The 18,898-nt window shown below is 35.7% G+C and overlaps 2 protein-coding genes across 43 annotated transcripts in view; one reads left to right on the top strand and one right to left on the bottom strand.

The window, feature by feature from the left end:
- The window catches only part of LOC125677364 (protein phosphatase 1 regulatory subunit 12A-like), a 96,165-nt gene that overhangs the window by 37,845 nt on the left and 39,422 nt on the right, over positions 1-18,898 (top strand). For 40 of the 42 annotated variants that reach the window (XM_056159497.1, XM_056159496.1, XM_056159487.1 and 37 more), the window contains one exon: positions 1,694-1,760. In XM_056159497.1, the coding sequence (XP_056015472.1) occupies positions 1,694-1,760 (67 nt within the window). Of the gene's footprint in view, positions 1-1,693; positions 1,761-15,448; positions 15,483-18,898 lie in introns of all 42 variants that reach the window. The other 2 variants (XM_056159512.1, XM_056159510.1) reach the window with 1 other exon arrangement.
- On the bottom strand, positions 85-8,587 carry LOC130053036 (homeobox protein unc-62-like). The gene is made up of 2 exons (XM_056159542.1): positions 6,064-8,587; positions 85-5,840 (listed from the first exon to the last, which is right to left on the bottom strand). The coding sequence occupies exon 2, from the start codon at positions 3,045-3,047 to the stop codon at positions 2,142-2,144; it is 906 nt and encodes a 301-aa protein (XP_056015517.1). The 5' UTR covers positions 3,048-5,840; positions 6,064-8,587; the 3' UTR covers positions 85-2,141.

Raw genomic sequence — 18,898 nt, 5'->3', positions numbered from 1 at the left:
CGTGAGAGAATTACCTCACACAGTGACTCCGTGAGAGAATTACCTCACACAACGACTCTGTGAGAGAATTACCTCACACAGTGACTCCGTGAGAGAATTACCTCACACAACGACTCCGTGAGAGAATTACCTCACACAGTGACTCCGTGAGAGAATGACCTCACACAGCGACTCCGTGAGAGAATTACCTCACACAGTGACTCCGTGAGAGAATGACCTCACACAGTGACTCCGTGAGAGAATGACCTCACACAGTGACTCCGTGAGAGAATGAGCTCACACAGTGACTCCGTAGCGGTGATATGATAATATAATAGTACCTAAGATTTACATTAAACGGAGATAAAAGCATCTATTGGTATTAGTGCCTAGCCATTGTATCTCGCACAGGAACTGATTGTGTATAGGGATAATGAACACTGGTTATTCTGGTCCTAGGGAAGATCACACAAAGAAAATACATCTTAAACATCTTCCTCTCTAGTGCTGTTACAATGGTATGAGACATCGATCACAATTATCTTCCTCTCTAGTGCTGTTACAATGGTATGAGACATCGATCACAATTATCTTCCTCTCTAGCCAGTGCTGTTACAATGGTATGAGACATTGATCACAATTATCTTCCTCTCTAGCCAGTGCTGTTACAATGGTATGAGACATCGATCACAATTATCTTCCTCTCTAGCCAGTGCTGTTACAATGGTATGAGACATCGATCACAATTATCTTCCTCTCTAGCCAGTGCTGTTACAATGGTATGAGACATCGATCACAATTATCTTCCTCTCTAGCCAGTGCTGTTATAATGGTATGAGACATCGATCACGATTTAAAAATTCAAAATCTTAAGGTCAGTGGTGCGGACACCAAAGTGGGGATCATAAAGCAAAACTGCATTAATTTTATTGTACATCTGTTAATGTACTCATTACATCTAAACATCTAGGTCATACTTTGCTTGTGACCTTAATGTTGTATTGTGATCCTGAATCCAAGACATTTGATGAAGGTCAAGGTCATTGTTTGAATAAAGATTATGAATATTTTACTGAATATGTTTACAAATAGAATGATAAGGGTTTTAAACATGACTGGGTCAGCAGTGAGTGTGGCTCATCCTTAACACAAAGGTTGTTGGAGAATCAAACATCTTTTGTTTTACCTGGGCATAAGGACCCGGTTCTCAGAGTTATAAGTACTCAAACTGGCACGATCTGCACACGAATTTCTAAATTGTATTTATAAGGTTATCCGGTTCTCAGAGTTATAAACTCTCACATTGGCACGATCTGCACACAAATTTCTAAATTTTGTTTTATGTTGTGTGGTACTCGGGTGACTGTTCAGGACCATGGACCTATGTCTAAATTTACGGACATTGTAGCTCAAGTCCTTCTGTATTAGTTGTGCTGTTATAGTTTTTCTATTTAAAGAATTGTTTACATGCAGAAGTGAGTAGCATGTATTTCCAATTTGCTATGTACAAGGTGATTTTCACCCTATAATATTTTTATCTTTCTACACTTGTAGATGGTTTTGCCCCATTTTAGATTTGCCCACATTGTGTTAAAAACAAAAAGAGCGGTTTTCCCGTCTTAAATTCTCTCACTGATAACAAAGACAATTGGGGCAAAAATAAAATGAGGCCAAAGTATTTCCTATATACAGTATACATGTTGGTGTTTTGTAGGATGAACCACGAAGCAACAGCTTTCGGAGGTCTCGAGATTCAAAAGATGTCACAGACTCCTATTCTTGTGAGTTATCTCCCTTGTATGACATTTAGCATGTTTTACAGTGCTACGCTCTGTCTTTATTTTCAATGTTTCTTGCCCTCTCATTAGCTTAAAATGATACAACTATAAATAGAGAAAGTTATTAATTTATTAAATGCTGGCAACAATGAACAATCAGCGTTAATTAAGAAATACATGCATTAACCCGCAGTTTTATATCGTGTTTCTACAAGATTTAAAACATTAGTGACATAACAAATTGGCACACAAACTAATATACATAACAGTTGCACTTGGAGGTTCAGTTGGAGCACTAAGTCCACAGCTCTATATATTTCTCACAGATTTTCTATAATAAGTCCAATGTTGGTTGGTTGTTGGTGAATGTTTGACATGGATAGTTCACTGTAACAGTTGTAAGGAATGCTGTCTTTTCTTTTTTGCAATGTCTGTCAGATTGCGAGTGTTATTTGAGCGATTTCTCTTGTTTCCAAACCACTTCTTCACCTGCTCCACTGTTATTCCTCCCTGAAACGCTATCAGGTTTATGGCGAAGGAGTCCGGATACGGATGATCCAGGTGCTTGGCGTACCAGTCTTCCATGATCTCGATGGATTTCTTTGGGAAGTTGGTGCGTCGTCTCCGATTTGGTTGAAATTTCTGACCAAATTCCAGATTGTGTGGCTCCGTAGGGAATTTCACATCAGTGATGTGAGTTAAAGCTGCACAGACCGGGGATGGCTCTCGCACTAAGTCCTCAAGTGACACACTAAACTGACAAGTGGACACACCCACATCGAAGTTGGATGGATCAATAGACACTGGTGATTGGCCGAAACAGCAGTCACTCGGTGATCTAGAAGCTGAAGGTTGTATTTTCTCACTGGAAGCATCCAGATAGCTTAGGTCACTGAACTTTAAAGCACGAGATAAAATATCCTTAGACTCAGTGGAATTGGACGCATTACTAGAATCAGAAGCAAACATTTCATCTGATGAACTGGACAAAGAAGAGTTCGCGTCAGGGGCGATCACTGTGGACGCTTTTGATGATACTGATGATTGTGTGGTGTCAATCAAAATATCCATGGGTCCGTTGCGTAATGGATTGAAGATATCCGTTAGACTGTCCAAGTCATCTTCAACATGAGGCAGAATATCGGAAAAACTGTCATCAAGCCCGAGCTCTAGGAAGTCGTCGATCTGAAGAGTGGGGAGTTTGGTGGAGGGAAGATGGAGCAGGGATGGAGAGATGGGCTTCTGATCCACTGCTGTTACAGGGTTAACGAGCTGGGCACTAATCTCCATTGTGGGAAGTCTTTCAATTCTCTCTCGTACTAACTGGCTTGATAATCAAACTATTTGGAATAATTTCTTTCACTGTTACCTTTGATATTTATAGGGAGAGTGGGGTGGTGATTTTTCTGTGATTGGATTAATTTCTGGATAAGTTATCCATAACTATGAATCCTCTTTTCTGATTGGTTCTTGGTAATCACATGTTTCCCACTGTTAGTTGTGATTGGATAGTGTGTAGTGATTTCAAACTTTATAATTACTGTGAGGAGTGTTGGACTGTTGTGGATGACTTGATCACATAGCTTGTGTTAGTGCTCTCAGAGTGGGAACTGTTTGGCACATTGCACACTTAGATAATTAGGGTCATTAATTTTTATCAATACCTGAATTTCAGTCTGTCACTTTTCAGCTTGGGTGTAACACCTGAACTCTGTCATGTGATTCATTTTTATTTTATTTTTTGTATTAATTTCATTTTTTAATTTTTTGTTAACTTTAAGTTACACAGTTCATCAGTTTACATCATTCATTAATAACACAGTTCATATCAGATAAGAAAGTATGCATATGATGGAGAAAACAATTACACATTTTGTTTTTTCGACTTTCAATACTAGTGTATATATTTTCCAAGGTTACACGTCTTTCAAGTTATTAACAGTAAACAACTGAATTAACTTAAACATTTTTTTCCCCAATAGTGTGGCTTGATGAATTTTTCCCTTAAACTTGTGTACAAAGGACATTGTAAAGTGAAATGGAATTTGTCCTCTATTAAATTCTTACAAAGTAAACATTTTCTATCAGGTTTCTGAACATTACTAAATCTCCCTGCTTCTATTGCTAAGCAATGAGATCAAATTCGTAAAATGCAAAAGAATAGGTTTTCTTAGATAATATTGTAGACTAAAATTTATGCATCAAATGTTTATATAAAAAAAAAAACATTTTGAGGAGAGTGAAGTTTCTTCCACAACATATTGCTGGCCATGATCAATTATTCGTTGTTTAATTATATAGAAGTCATTTTCATTTAAACTTTGTTTTATCCATACATCGTGAAAACCAAGATTTATAAGGAGTTTTCTTACATGTTAAACCTCATTACAATAATTCATATCAACATTCATATCATGACCTCTATCAAATAAAGATTCATAGTATGGGTGAAGTATACCATTATCAGTATTTAAAAGCTTGTACCAATTTCTAACAATATCGCACATTCTTAAAATTAATATTTCAACAGAAGGCGACCCAGTTCAGTGTAAACAGCAACATTGCGTGCATTTTTTAACACTCTTTTTGCATGTACAGTTTATTTTATTTCTATTTTCTTTTCTTTTTCTTTGAAAGAATATTTAGACTGTACCCAAATCATTTATGGCTAAGCTTGTAGTATTAAAAAGAAATGAAGTGATAATTGGAATGATCCTTGTAATGTGATAATGAGCATACAGACTAAATATCTGGTGTCCAGCATCTTAAACAAACAGTGGACATGAATGATGTTCCTAGTGGATGTCAATACTGATCAAAAATTAATTTTTGACAGGTAAATAATTTTTGTCTTGATTTGTTTTAGAGTTGTAAAAATTCATTGTGACTTAAAAGGGACTGATTCACAATTTTCCCCCAAATGTTGTTTTTCAATGTTAATCAAAATCTGCTGTCTAATGTGTTTAAAAGTTTTCACCAAAAACTTAAAAGTTATACATTATCACAGAAGCTGATTTTAGAGAGTTTATTATTTGTTTTGTTAACAGAGCGGTATATTATTGTTGATGAAGTTTTCAAAAGAAATGAATATCGATTTAAATTTACTATATCACATTTCAAGTATTCTTTAGGTCGTCTAAAAGTTCAATGTGTGGCTGTGCAAAATTAAGATGCTTTGAATTATAAATATTAAACATTTCACTGGTTTGTTTGTAAACATAAGAAGATGAGTGCATGTTTACACAACAAAGAGTTAAGGCTAAAATATTGTTTTTATCCTTGCATTCAGATGGTCAAAAGTTTGGCTGTCAACATTAAATGAGTTATGTTTTTAATGTTTAACATTAAAAATGAAAGAAAAATTCAAAGAACGTGAACCCAGTCCTGTAAGTAATGAACAATGTGTACATCCAACACGTGTTAAAGCTGGAGTAGCACTTCTTCTCAAAGAGAGGCTACGATTCTCGATTAAACAAATTGATGTTATCCAAACTGGATGTATTGAATTACATAGAACATAAACACCTGTTTTTATTTTCAGGCTCTACTTGCCATACCATACTGATATTTCTTACAACAAATCTGTTATTGATATAATTATGTATAGTTTATGTGACTACCACTCTAGTATAGTAATGTCATTTTTGCTGGTGATTTCAGTGCTAGTCTGTTTCGTGAACTACATACAAGGTCAAATCTGTTTTCTTGTGTAATTTTGTACAACAGTGCCATTTTTAACCTCCCTATAGACTCTGCTGTTCATGTTGAATTGTTTTCTTTTCTACCCAAGCAAACTATGTTAGACTACGTCCTGTTTACACACACAGTTCCTGTACTAACACTGACATACAAAAGTAAACAAACATTAACATTAAAACATTAGGAGACATTGAATCCTCTAATAAGACTGATGGACATTTTATTAGGAGACATTCAATCCTCTAATAAGACTGATGGACATTTTATTAGGAGACATTCAATCCTCTAATAAGACTGATGGACATTTTATTAGGAGACATTGAATCCTCTAATAAGACTCTGATGGACATTTTATTAGGAGACATTGAATCCTCTAATAAGACTCTGATGGACATTTTATTAGGAGACATTGAATCCTCTAATAAGACTGATGGACATTTTATTAGGAGACATTGAATCCTTTAATAAGACTCTGATGGACATTTTTATTAGGAGACATTGAATCCTTTAATAAGACTCTGATGGACATCTTATTAGGAGACATTGAATCCTTTAATAAGACTCTGATGGACATTTTATTAGGAGACATTGAATCCTCTAATAAGACTGATGGACATTTTATTAGGAGACATTGAATCCTCTAATAAGACTCTGATGGACATTTTATTAGGAGACATTGAATCCTCTAATAAGACTGATGGACATCTTATTAGGAGACATTGAATCTTCTAATAAGACTCTGATGGACATTTTATTAGGAGACATTGAATCCTCTAATAAGACTCTGATGGACATTTTATTAGGAGACATTGAATCCTCTAATAAGACTGATGGACATTTTATCATCCAATGTGTCACAGTGTATTCTCTTTCCTAAACTCGATGCGCTCACAAAACCTGGCTGGACCAAAGCAGTAAAAGATAATTTATGCAGCAGAACAAGGGATGAGTCGTCGCTGGAAAAGGGAATGTAGACGTAGTGGAATGAAGTACAACTTATCAAGAATACAGAAGAGCCAAACGAACATTCAACAATACCCACAAAAAAAACCCATGACAATGTCCCCCTGTCGGTCTACCAGGAGATAGACGAAGCTGCAGAACTTAGCTTACTTCTTGAAGTGGCACAATTTAGGTATTAGAGGCAAAATTTGGAAGGTTATTGACGATTGTCACTATAATATTGAAAGCTGTGATTGTCAATCAGACTAAATCACGATGGTTTCCTGTTCAACAAGGCATCCAGCAAGGTGATGTTTTATCAACCTTTTTGTATCTTGTTTTAATCAGCAATCTGTCAGACAAACTTCAACTCCTCAACACTAATTACCCTATGGTGATCGACAACAATTACCATTCTCCAACTCTTGCAGATAACATTGCTTGCATCGCTCTCTCTCTCCCCTTCCGCTCTCCAGTTGATGAACCTGCTTGCAAATGGTGCTCTGAATGCAACACTTCTAAATCCAGTATATCATTGTTCCATGCAAAATATCAAAGACAACCAGCAAACAAAGACATATTCTCGGAGAACTCCAAATTACAATATGGACAAGTTAACGACCATCTTGGAATTCTTATTAACAGTAATACCAAATCAAACTCGAGACTCTCTAACGCTTGTTAAAGGGGTGGAAATCGTTTTACGCCCTATCCAACATGGATATATCCTGAGTAAACCCTATGACAATGTATCATCCATACACAACAGTTGTCATGCTGTCCATTCTCTATGGCTGTGAACTTTGGAATTACACGAATAGAGAAGATTTAAGTCATCTTCACACACTTCAACTCAAAATCATAAAACAAATTTTCAACCTTTCAAAACTCACCAGGTCAGACATTTGTGAACAATTCTTGAATACCCTAACAATCGCTGCAGAAATCACCTCCTGTACACTCTGCAATAGGCTATGCAAACATCAAACCACGTAAAAGGCTGCCCTAGTATGGTCCCTTTTCTACTGTTAAGTGTTCATCACAATCCAAACTTATTATTTCCATTGTATACTAGTATATATATTTCCTTTTCTCATCTCTTTTTCCTTCATGTTTTTGAATGTACAATCTATCATTGATTTACTTCATGTTTATGAGGTATTTTTTATGTCGCCAATAATGTAATTTAGTATTTGTTTTAGAATTGGAAGAAATTTACAATCTATTATCGAATCGAATCAGAGGTATCTTTTCGATTCATAATCGAACATCATTGAGATTATACAAAGAATTCAATTTAGTTACATTGTAATTCTTTCAAGTAAACAAATCAAGCACTGGTGTTGCTCACTGCAGTGGTTTAGCAACTTAAAAATAACAAAAAACAAGGCATCAGTTTTATTTTCAACACCTTTGATTTTTAAATTAATTTTTTCTGAAGTGAACCATCAGTGTTTTGACTTGTTTTTGTCTGCTTTATCAGTTTCGTGGCCATGATGTATTTCAAGATGGAACCCTGAGTTAGTTATATTTCCTATGCCAAAGAAAATATAGATAAATATATACTTTTTTTTAAAAATCATGATAAACTTCAAACACTCGATTTTGAAATAGAAATTGTACGTGTATATTCAATAGAATTCATTCGAACTAAAAACAAGCAAGCTTGATCACAGGAGTCGGCAGTTTTAACTGTAAAAACAACAACCACTGAGCTTTGCTATGCTTGTGAAACCATTGGTTATTGTTTACATTGTAGACCTTTACAAATAAACTGCCGACTCCTGCGGTTTCCATATTTAAGTTATGTTTGCTGGGCGTTCCTTTGTTTTTCTTCTTGTATCCAAAATACTTCCAGGCAACAGAATGTGTTGCACCGAAATACAGATAAATCTTGGTGGCAGAGGTCATTGCACACCATTTCAATTTAGATTTATCGCCTGTTCCAGAAATTAAAAAAATAAAGATTAAATCCGGCACAATAAATGTTAACCAATTATCGATGTAAGATTTCAGCAATTGATTGTCGTCGTCGGTAGCAATCTATCAACGATTTTTCGATGATCAGCGACTATCACTGAATCACTACTTAGTAAAGTTTCTCCTTTTGTACAAGTATATATGAAAGAGATGAATGAATGAACAATGCAACAGCTTTCAGAGGTCTCGAGATTCAAAGGATGTCACAGACTCCTATTCTTGTGAGTTATCTCCCTTGTATGACATTTAGCATGTTTTACAGTGCTACGCTCTGTCTTTATTTTCAATGTTTCTTGCCCTCTCATTAGCTTAAAATGATACAACTATAAATAGAGAAAGTTATTAATTTATTAAATGCTGGCAACAATGAACAATCAGCGTTAATTAAGAAATACATGCATTAACCCACAGTTTTATATCGTGTTTCTACAAGATTTAAAACATTAGTGACATAACAAATTGGCACACAAACTAATATACATAACAGTTGCACTTGGAGGTTCTATTGGAGCACTAAGTCCACAGCTCTATATGTCTCTCACAGATTTTCTATGATAAGTCCAATGTTGGTTGGTTGTTGGTGAATGTTTCACATGGAATGGTGAATGTTTGACATGGATAGTTCACTGTAACAGTTGTAAGGAATGCTGTCTTTTCTTTTTTGCAATGTCTGTCAGATTGCGAGTGTTATTTGAGCGATTTCTCTTGTTTCCAAACCACTTCTTCACCTGCTCCACTGTTATTCCTCCCTGAAACGCTATCAGGTCTGTGGCGAAGGAGTCCGGATACGGATGATCAAGGTGCTTGGCGTACCAGTCTTCCATGATCTCGATGGATTTCTTTGGGAAGTTGGTGCGTCGTCTCCGATTTGGTTGAAATTTCTGACCAATTTCCAGATTGTGTGGCTCCATAGGAAATTTCACATCCGTGATGTGAGTTAAAGCTGCACAGACCGGGAATGGCTCTTGCACTAAGTCCTCAAGTGACACACTAAACTGACAAGTGGACACACCCACATCAAAGTTGGATGGATCAATAGACACTGGTGATTGGCCGAAACAGCAGTCACTCGGTGATCTAGAAGCTGAGGGTTGTATTTTCTCACTGGAAGCATCCAGATAGCTTAGGTCACTGAACTTTAAAGCACGGGATAAAATATCCTTAGACTCAGTGGAATCGGATGCATTACTAGAATCAGAAGCAAACATTTCATCTGATGAACTGGACACAGAAGAGTTCCCATCAGGGGCGATCACTGTGGACGCTTTTGATGATACTGATGATTGTGTGGTGTCAATCAAAATATCCATGGGTCCGTTGCGTAATGGATTGAAGATATCCGTTAGACTGTCCAAGTCATCTTCAACATGAGGCAGAATATCGGAAAAACTGTCATCAAGCCCGAGCTCTAGGAAGTCGTCGATCTGGAGAGTGGGGGGTTTGGTGGAGGGAAGATGGAGCAGGGATGGAGAGATGGGCTTCTGATCCTCCGCTGTTACAGGGTTAACGAGCTGGGCACTAATCTCCATTGTGGGAAGTCTTTCAATTCTCTCTCGTACTAACTAACTTGATAATCAAACTATTTGAAATAATTTCATTCACTGTTACCTTTGATATTTATAGGGAGAGTGGGGTGGTGATTTTTCTGTGATTGGATTAATTTCTGGATAAGTTATCCATACCTATGAATCCTCTTTTCTGATTGGTTCTTTGTAATCACATGTTTCCCACTGTTAGTTGTGATTGGATAGTGTGTAGTGATTTCTGTTCAAACTTTATAATTACTGTGAGGAGTGTTGGACTGTTGTGGATGACTTGATCACATAGCTTGTGTTGGTAATCCCAGAGTGGGAAGTGTTTGGCACATTGCACACTTAGATAATTAGGGTCATTAATTTTTATCAGTACCTGAATTTCAGTCTGTCACTTTTCAGCTTGGGTGTAACACCTGAACTCTGTCATGTTCATCTTTTTCTTTTTCTTTTTTTTTTTTGTATTAATCAATTTTATTTTCAATTTTTTATTGACTTTAAGCTACAGTTCATCAGTTTTACCTAAATCATTAATGACACAATTGATATCAGATAATACAATATACACATGATGGAGAAAACAATTACACATTTTGTTTTCGACTTTCAATACTAGTGTATATATTTTCCAAGGTTACACTTCTTTCAAGTTATTAACAGTAAACAACTGAATTAATTTAAAGACAAATTTTTTTCCAATGGTATGGCTTAATGAATTTTTCCCTTAAACATGTGTACAAAAGACAGTTTCTATCAGATTTCTGAACATTTCTAAATCCCTCGACTTCCATTTCTAAACAATGAGATGAAGTCGTAATTTTGCTACACACTTTTGGTAAATGTAAAGAATAATGTAGGTTTTCTTAGATAGGTTTTGTCTATTAACAATGATAGCTTTCATTCATATGTCGATTTGATATATCCCTGTGAGCTGGAAATAAAGGACACCACAGAGTCGTCCACTTCTGCTTCATACTTAGATATTTTATTGAAAGTAGACATTAACGGCAAACTAACAACTCAACTGTATGACAAACGGGATGATTTCAGCTTCTCCATCGTCAACTTCCCACATTTATGTAGCAATATTCCATTATCACCTGCATATGGTGTTTATATATCTCAACTGATTCGATATGCAAGAGCTTGTTCTGGGTATAGTCAGTTTTTAAATCGAGGTAAGCTACTGACAAACAAGTTGATGGTACAGGGATTTCAACAGTCTCGATTGAAGTCAGCATTTCGCAAATTCTATGGTCGTTATAACGATCTAGTTCGTCAATACAATCTCGCATTGGGTCAAATGCTGTCTGACGTATTTCATACCGATTGTTAAGCCGTTCTTGGCACACTGATTTTGACTGTGGATAACTCCGTTTACCTGATCAGGATATGGGGCTCACGGCGGGTGTGACCGGTCAACAGGGGATGCTTACTCCTCTTAGGTACCTGATCCCACCTCTGGTGTGTCCAGGGGTCCGTGTTTGCCCAGCTATCTATTTTGTATTGCTTGTAGGAGTTATGAGATTGATCACTGTTCGTTATCTTCACCTTGCATAATATTGCAGACTAAAATTTATGTATCAAATGTTTATATAAAAAAACATTTTGAGGAGAGTAGAATTTCTTCCACAACATATTGCTGGCCTTGATCAATTATCCGTTGTTTAATTACATAGAAATCATTTTCATTTAAACTTTGTCTTATCCATACATCATGAAAACCAAGATTTATAAGGAGTTTTGTTGCATGTTAAACCTCATTACAATAATTCATATCAACATTCATATCATGACCTCTATCAAATAAAGATTCATAGTATGGGTGAAGTATATAAAAGCTTGTACCAATTTTTAACAATATCATACATTCTTAAAATTAATATTTCAACGAAAGGGGACCCAATTCAGTGTAAACACCAACATTGCATGTATTTTTTAACGATCTTTTTGAAAATTATTGCATGCAGACATTTTATTTTATTTCTATTTTCTTTTTTTCTTTGAAAGCATATTTAGATTGTACCCAAATCATTTATGGCTAAGCTTTTAGTATTAAAAAGAAATGATGTGATAATTGGAATGATCCTAGTAATGTGATAATGAGCATGCAGACTAATTATCTGGTGTCCAGCATCTTAAACAAACAGTGGACATGAATGATGTTCCTAGTGGATGTCAATACTGATATGAAATTTATTTTTGACAGGTAAATAATTTCTGTTTTGATTTGTTTTAGAGTTGTAAAAATTCATTGTGACTTAAAAGGGACTGATTCACAATTTTCCCCAAATGTTGTTTTTCAATGTTAATCAAAATCTGCTGTCTAATGTGTTTAAAAGGTTTCACCAAAAAAAAAGTTATACATTATCACAGAAGCTGATTTTAGAGAGTTTATTATTTGTTTTGTTAACAGAGCGGTATATTATTGTTGATGAAGTTTTCAAAAGAAATGAATATCGATTTAAATTTACTATATCTATCACATTTCAAGTATTCTGTAGGGAATATGTGTCGTCTAAAAGTTCAATGTGTGGCTGTCTAAAATTAAGATGCTTTAAATTATAAAAATTAAACATTTCACTGGTTTGTTTGTAAACATAGAAAGATGAGTGCATGTTTACAGAACAAAGAGTTAAGGCTAAAATATAATTTAAAATGCGAACCAGTCCTGTAAGTAACGAACAATGTGTACATCCACAACATGTGTTAAAGGCGGAGTAGCACTTCTTCTCAGAGAGAGGCTACGATTCTCGATTAAACAAATTGATGCTATCCAAACTGGATGTATTGAATTACATAGAACATAAACACCTGTTTTCATTTTCAGGCTCTACCTGTCATAAGATAGTGACTTTTCTTCTTACAAACTGTTATTGATATTATGTATATTTTATGTGACTACCACTCCAGTATGGTAATGTCATATTTGTTGGTGATTTCAGTGCTAGTCTGTTTCATGAACTGCATTCAATGTCGAGTCTGCTATCTTGTACAGTTTTGTAGAACAGTTCCATTTTTAACCACCACCACCCACCTCCTCCCCCTTATAGACTCTGCTGTTCATGGTGAATTGTTTTCTTTTGTACCCAAGGAAACTATGTTAGACTACATGCTGTTTAGCCACACAGTTTTTTTGCCCAACTATCTATTTGTATTGCTTGTAGGAGTTATGAGATTGATCACTGTTCGTTATCTTCACCTTGCATACAAAAGTAAACAAACATTAACATTAAAACATTAGGAGACATTGAATCCTCTAATAAGACTGATGGACATTTTATTAGGAGACATTGAATCCTCTAATAAGACTGATGGACATTTTATTATCCAATGTGGCACAGGGTTTTCTCTTTCCTAAACTCGATGCGCTCACAAAACCTGGCTGGACCAAAGCAATAAAAGATATTTATGCAGCAGAACAAGAGATGAGTCGTCGCTGGAAAAGGGAATGTAGACGTAGTGGAATGCAGTACAACTTATCAAGAATACAGAAGAGCCAAACGAACATTCAACAATACCCACAAAAAAAAACCATGACAATGTCCCCCTGTCGGTCTACCATGAGATAGACGAAGCTGCAGAACTTAGCTTAATTCTTTAAGTGGCACAATTTAGGTATTAGAGGCAAAATTTGGAAGGTTATTGACGATTGTCACATGACTATAAAACTGAAAGCTGTGATTGTCAGTCAGACTTAATCATAATCATAATCCAACAAGGCATCCAGCAAGGTGATGTTTTATCAACCTTTTTGTATCTTGTTTTAATCAACAATCTTTCAGACAAACTTCAACTCCTAAACACTAATTACCCTATGGTGTTCTACAACAAATACCATTCTCCAACTCTTGCAGATGACATTGATTGCCTCACTCTCTCTCTCCCCTTCCGCTCTCCAATCGATAGACACTGCTTGCAAATGGTGATCTGAGTACAACACTTCTAAATCCAGTATTTCATCATTCCATGCAATATATCAAAGACAACCAGCAAACAAAGACATATTCTTGGAGAACTCCAAATTATAATATGGACAAGTTAACGACCATCTTGGAATTCTTATCAACAGTAATACCAAATCAAGCTCTTGACTCTCTAACGCTTGTTAAAGGGGTGGAAATCGTTTTACGCCCTATCCAACATGGATATATCCTGAGTAAACCCTGTGACAATGTATCATCTATACACAACAGTTGCCATGCTGTCCATTCTCTATGGCTGTGAACTTTGAAATTACACAAATAGAGAAGATTTAAGTCATCTTCACACACCTCAACACAGAATCATAAAACAAATTTTCAACATCCCAAGACTCACCAGGTCAGATATTTGTGAACAATTCTTGAATACCCTAACAATCACTGCAGAAATCACCTCCTGTACACTCTGCTATGCAAACATCAAACCACGTAAAAGGCTGCCCTAGTTTGGCCCCTTTTCTACTGTTAAGTGTTCATCACAATCCAAACTCATTATTTCCATTGTATACTAGTATATATATTGCCTTTTCTCATCTCTTTTCCCTTCTTCTTTTTGAATGTACAATCTATCATTTATTTACTTCATGTTTATGAGGTATTTTTCATGTCACCAATAATGTAATTTAGTATTTTTGTTCGAGAATTGGAAGAAATTTACAATCTATTATCGAATCAAGTCGAGGTATCTTTTCAATTCATAATCGAACATCATTGAGATTATACAAAGAATTCAATTTAGTTACATTGTAATTGTGAATATTTGTCAGTTGTTTCCCCTATTTCAAACATAGGTGGCGCAAGACTCGTTTACGTCCTTGTTGACTTCCGGAGTACATAAGATTTATAAGAGAGTGTAAGGTTTTTGTTGTGCAAACGGAGCGGTGGTAGAATTCCCGAGATATGAAGCTAGCTTTTAAAAAAATCAATTGGTTCATTGTCATCAAATGTGACAACGATCGTTTTAAGTTCCTGACTCAGCGTCGTGCGCTATAAACTTCAGTCTTCAGTTCAGTCCGACTTCACAGATATCAGATGACAACTTTGTTGCAGATAGTATTTACGGGGGATTAAACATTTGCTCTGTAGATCGTAATATTCTGCATAAATGTTTTATGCTGAAATTTTATTTATCCTTAGTGATACAGTCATCAATGATCTTATAATTCTATGACACCCCCCCCCCCCCCCTCTTTCTAGACTAGGTCTATAATCGAACAGGGGAAATTTGAGTCCTCAATATATAAACCAAGTATGGTACAAAAATACATTTCAGATGTCATTTAAAAATTAATTTTAGAGCTAACCAAGGTCGTCAAAATATGAATGAACGCGATTGCTAATAGCAACCCCCACCCACCTCCGCCGTCACTCGGTACGACGACACGACTGTAATGGAGGGGTGTCTATAATCAGACTGTAACTGTAAGGCAGTGAATATTCTTAGGTCTTGTTTTCGTTTTTGATGACTGGATTGTAAATTAATTTCAACACTTTACTTTCATTGTTAATTTTGTTATAATTCAAAAAGTGTTGTAAAATATTGTTTGAATTTCAGGGAAAACGAGTCTGGATTCTTCAATAGTCAATACGTATGAAATTAATCAAAATATGAGATGAAATTGTCAAACTTTCATAACTTATCAAAGTTTGCATTATCATAGTTATGTTGTTATGTCATGTTTATCAACTGACCCACGGAAGTACAGTCCAATACGTCAAAGAAACGAATACCAGTCCTAGCCTATTTTAACTGTTGACGCAAACCAGAAGAAAAATGCATCTCAAGAGATTAAGATATTTCTGAATTTTTTAGAAATAAAATTTGAATCATATCTACTTTTATCAAAATTAAATGCAAATTCATAAAGCTATAAATTTATCCAAGTGAAGTAAATTACAAATTTCACTATCATATATACAATGTTGTGTTTATAATAAAAGCCACACATAGGCCTATTGTTCATTGTGGTTTTTATTTTTAAAAATCATTGCATTACATTTTTCAATATTCACTTGTAACTTCGATTTCAATCTGAAGTATGAACATTTAAATTGACCTTCAAATTGAAAAGTGTACTACATTTGTTAAGTGATGTATTTTAGTATTAAATCATTCATATCATGAACTGTCATGGTACATATAAACATGATAAATCTTATACATGAAAGTAAACACGGGTCAAATTATGTAGGCCTACATCAGTTTCCTGCAACACCATGGACAAACGTCATTTGGATACAACCATTCCTATACACAGGATACAGTCGTGCTTTTCACGCAGAGTACAACCAACCAGTGGCGTAGCTTCCATTGAGGCAACCGAGGCAGCTGCCTCGGTAAAAAAAAACAAAAAACGTTTTACGTTGTTAAAATGTCAATAGCTTCTGGGGGGCACAGCCCCCCAGACCCCCTGCCTCGGTAATATTCGAACCCAAGCTACGCCTATGCCAACTCATAGTATATCAATCATAGTATATGGATGGAGACGTGAATTTAGAAGTTGGAAGAAAGCTTGAACTTCCGTCTTCAACTTGCAATCCAAATTGTAATATTCAATTAAAGTGTAGAAACTCGAAATTTTGAATCATTATTGTACAGTTAGCATATGGGGTAGTAAAATTTATTTGACCTGCCAATTATTATGCTCTCGCTTGCCCTATGGACTAATAAAAAAGTTAATCGCAAACTGTTTACCTATCGTGACGTCATCACGTAAGTGATATAAGTTAAAACACGCAAATAAACTGTTTAATGTGGTATGATATATCATGTACTCTGTATACATGTGCCTTCTCTATCGTGAATTTTATTTCATAAAGAGAAGTTATACATATACATTCAATATTACTACACATTTTAACAGCTTAATAATAGAATTTCAGATATATATGGATATATTTATAATTGATATTCTTAATCCTCGATCGAGAGAGAGAGAGGGGGGGGGGCATCTTATTGTTTAAAACATATGCAATTCAACAACTTAAAAAGAATTATGATGTATTGTATATTATATATTCAACCTAAACTACTGTTTAAGTATGTAAACTTCACCACGAAGTAGTTTATAATGAAAAACGTTCAATGTGTATTGAATGTATTTATTTAATCGATGTGACAGAGAAAATTCGGTTACAGCTGAAACTCTCAATGTGCTTTCCTTCCCGCCCAGAGAGTCTTGCAATGCGTTTTCTAAGTCCGTCTCTAAGCGCAGTGAGGTCCTACGAACCGTAATCCGCCATCGTTACTAAATATTCAACAACTTTCTAATCTAAAGATGTCCTTCCGACGCTCTCTAACTTGAGGTTAGAAACGCCTTGGACGTTAACGGATCATGCGCCACCTGTAACCAAGGGCGAGTAATTTGAAGTTTTATTTGCCATTCTTTCAAGTAAACAAATCAAGCACTGGTGTTGCTCACTGCAGTGGTTTAGCAACTTAAAAATAACAAAAACCAAGGCATCAGTTTTATTTTCAACACCTTGATTTTTAAAGTAATTTTTTCTGAAGTGAACCATCAGTGTTTTGTCTTTTGTTTTTGTCCGCTTTATCAGTTTCGTGGCCATGATGTTTTTCAAGATGGAACCATCAGTTAGTTATATTTCCTATGCCAAAGGAAATGTAGATAAATATATATTTTTTTAAAAATCATGATAAACTTCAAACACCCGGTTTTGGAATAGAAATGATACTTATATTTCAATAGAAATCATCAAACTAAAAACAAACAAGCTTGATCACAGGAGTTGACAGTTTTATACACACAATAAATGATTACCAACTATCGATGTAAGATTTCAGCTATTGATTGTCGTCGTCGGTAACAATCTATCAATGATTTTTCGATGATCAGCGACTATCACTGAATCACTATTTAGTAAAGTTTCTCCTTTTGTACAAGTATGTATGAAAGAGATGAACGAATGAACAAAGCAACAGCTTTCGGAGGTCTCGAGATTCAAAGGATGTCACAGACTCCTATTCTTGTGAGTTATCTCCCTTGTATGACATTTAGCATGTTTTACAGTGCTACGCTCTGTCTTTATTTTCAATGTTTCTTGCCCTCTCAGTACCTTAAAATGATACAACTATAAATAGAGAAAGTTATTAATTTATTAAATGCTGGCAACAATGAACAATCAGCGTTAATTAAGAAATACATGCATTAACCCACAGTTTTATATTGTGTATCTACAAGATTTAAAACATTAGTGACATAACAAATTGGCACACAAACTAATATACATAACAGTTGCACTTGGAGGTTCTATTGGAGCACTATGTCCACAGCTCTGTATGTCTCTCACAGATTTTCTATGATAAGTCCAATGTTGGTTGGTTGTTGGTGAATGTTTCACATAGATTGGTGAATGTTTGACATGGATAGTTCACTGTAACAGTTGTAAGGAATGCTGTCTTTTCTTTTTTGCAATGTCTGTCAGATTGCGAGTGTTATTTGAGCGATTTCTCTTGTTACCAAACCACTTCTTCACCTGCTCCACTGTTATTCCTCCCTGAAACGCTATCAGGTCTGTGGCGAAGGAGTCCGGATACGGATGATCCAGGTGCTTGGCGTACCAGTCTTCCATGATCTCGATGGATTTCTTTGGGAAGTTGGTGCGTCGTCTCCGATTTGGTTGAAATTTCTGACCAATTTCCAGATTGTATGGCTCCATAGGGAATTTCACATCAGTGATGTGAGTTAAAGCTGCACAGACCGGGGATGGCTCTTGCACTAAGTCCTCAAGTGACACACTAAACTGACAAGTGGACACACCCACATTGAAGTTGGATGGATCAATAGACACTGGTGATTGGCCGAAACAGCAGTCACTCGGTGATCTAGAAGCTGAGGGTTGTATTTTCTCACTGGAAGCATCCAGATAGCTTAGGTCACTGAACTTTAAAGCACGAGATAAAATATCCTTAGACTCAGTGGAATCAGATGCATTACTAGAATCAGAAGCAAACATTTCATCTGATGAACTGGACACAGAAGAGTTC

Source organism: Ostrea edulis, chromosome 3 (assembly GCF_947568905.1).
Source record: "Ostrea edulis chromosome 3, xbOstEdul1.1, whole genome shotgun sequence".
NCBI classification, from domain to species: Eukaryota; Metazoa; Mollusca; class Bivalvia; order Ostreida; family Ostreidae; genus Ostrea; species Ostrea edulis.
The sequence above is the reverse complement of the archived record's forward strand: the minus strand, read 5'-3'. Positions and strand labels throughout refer to the sequence as shown.

Excerpts from the sequence above, each read along its gene's own strand:
- LOC130053036 (XM_056159542.1), bottom strand. The coding sequence starts at position 3,047 with ATGGAGATTAGTGCCCAGCTCGTTAACCCTGTAACAGCAGTGGATCAG.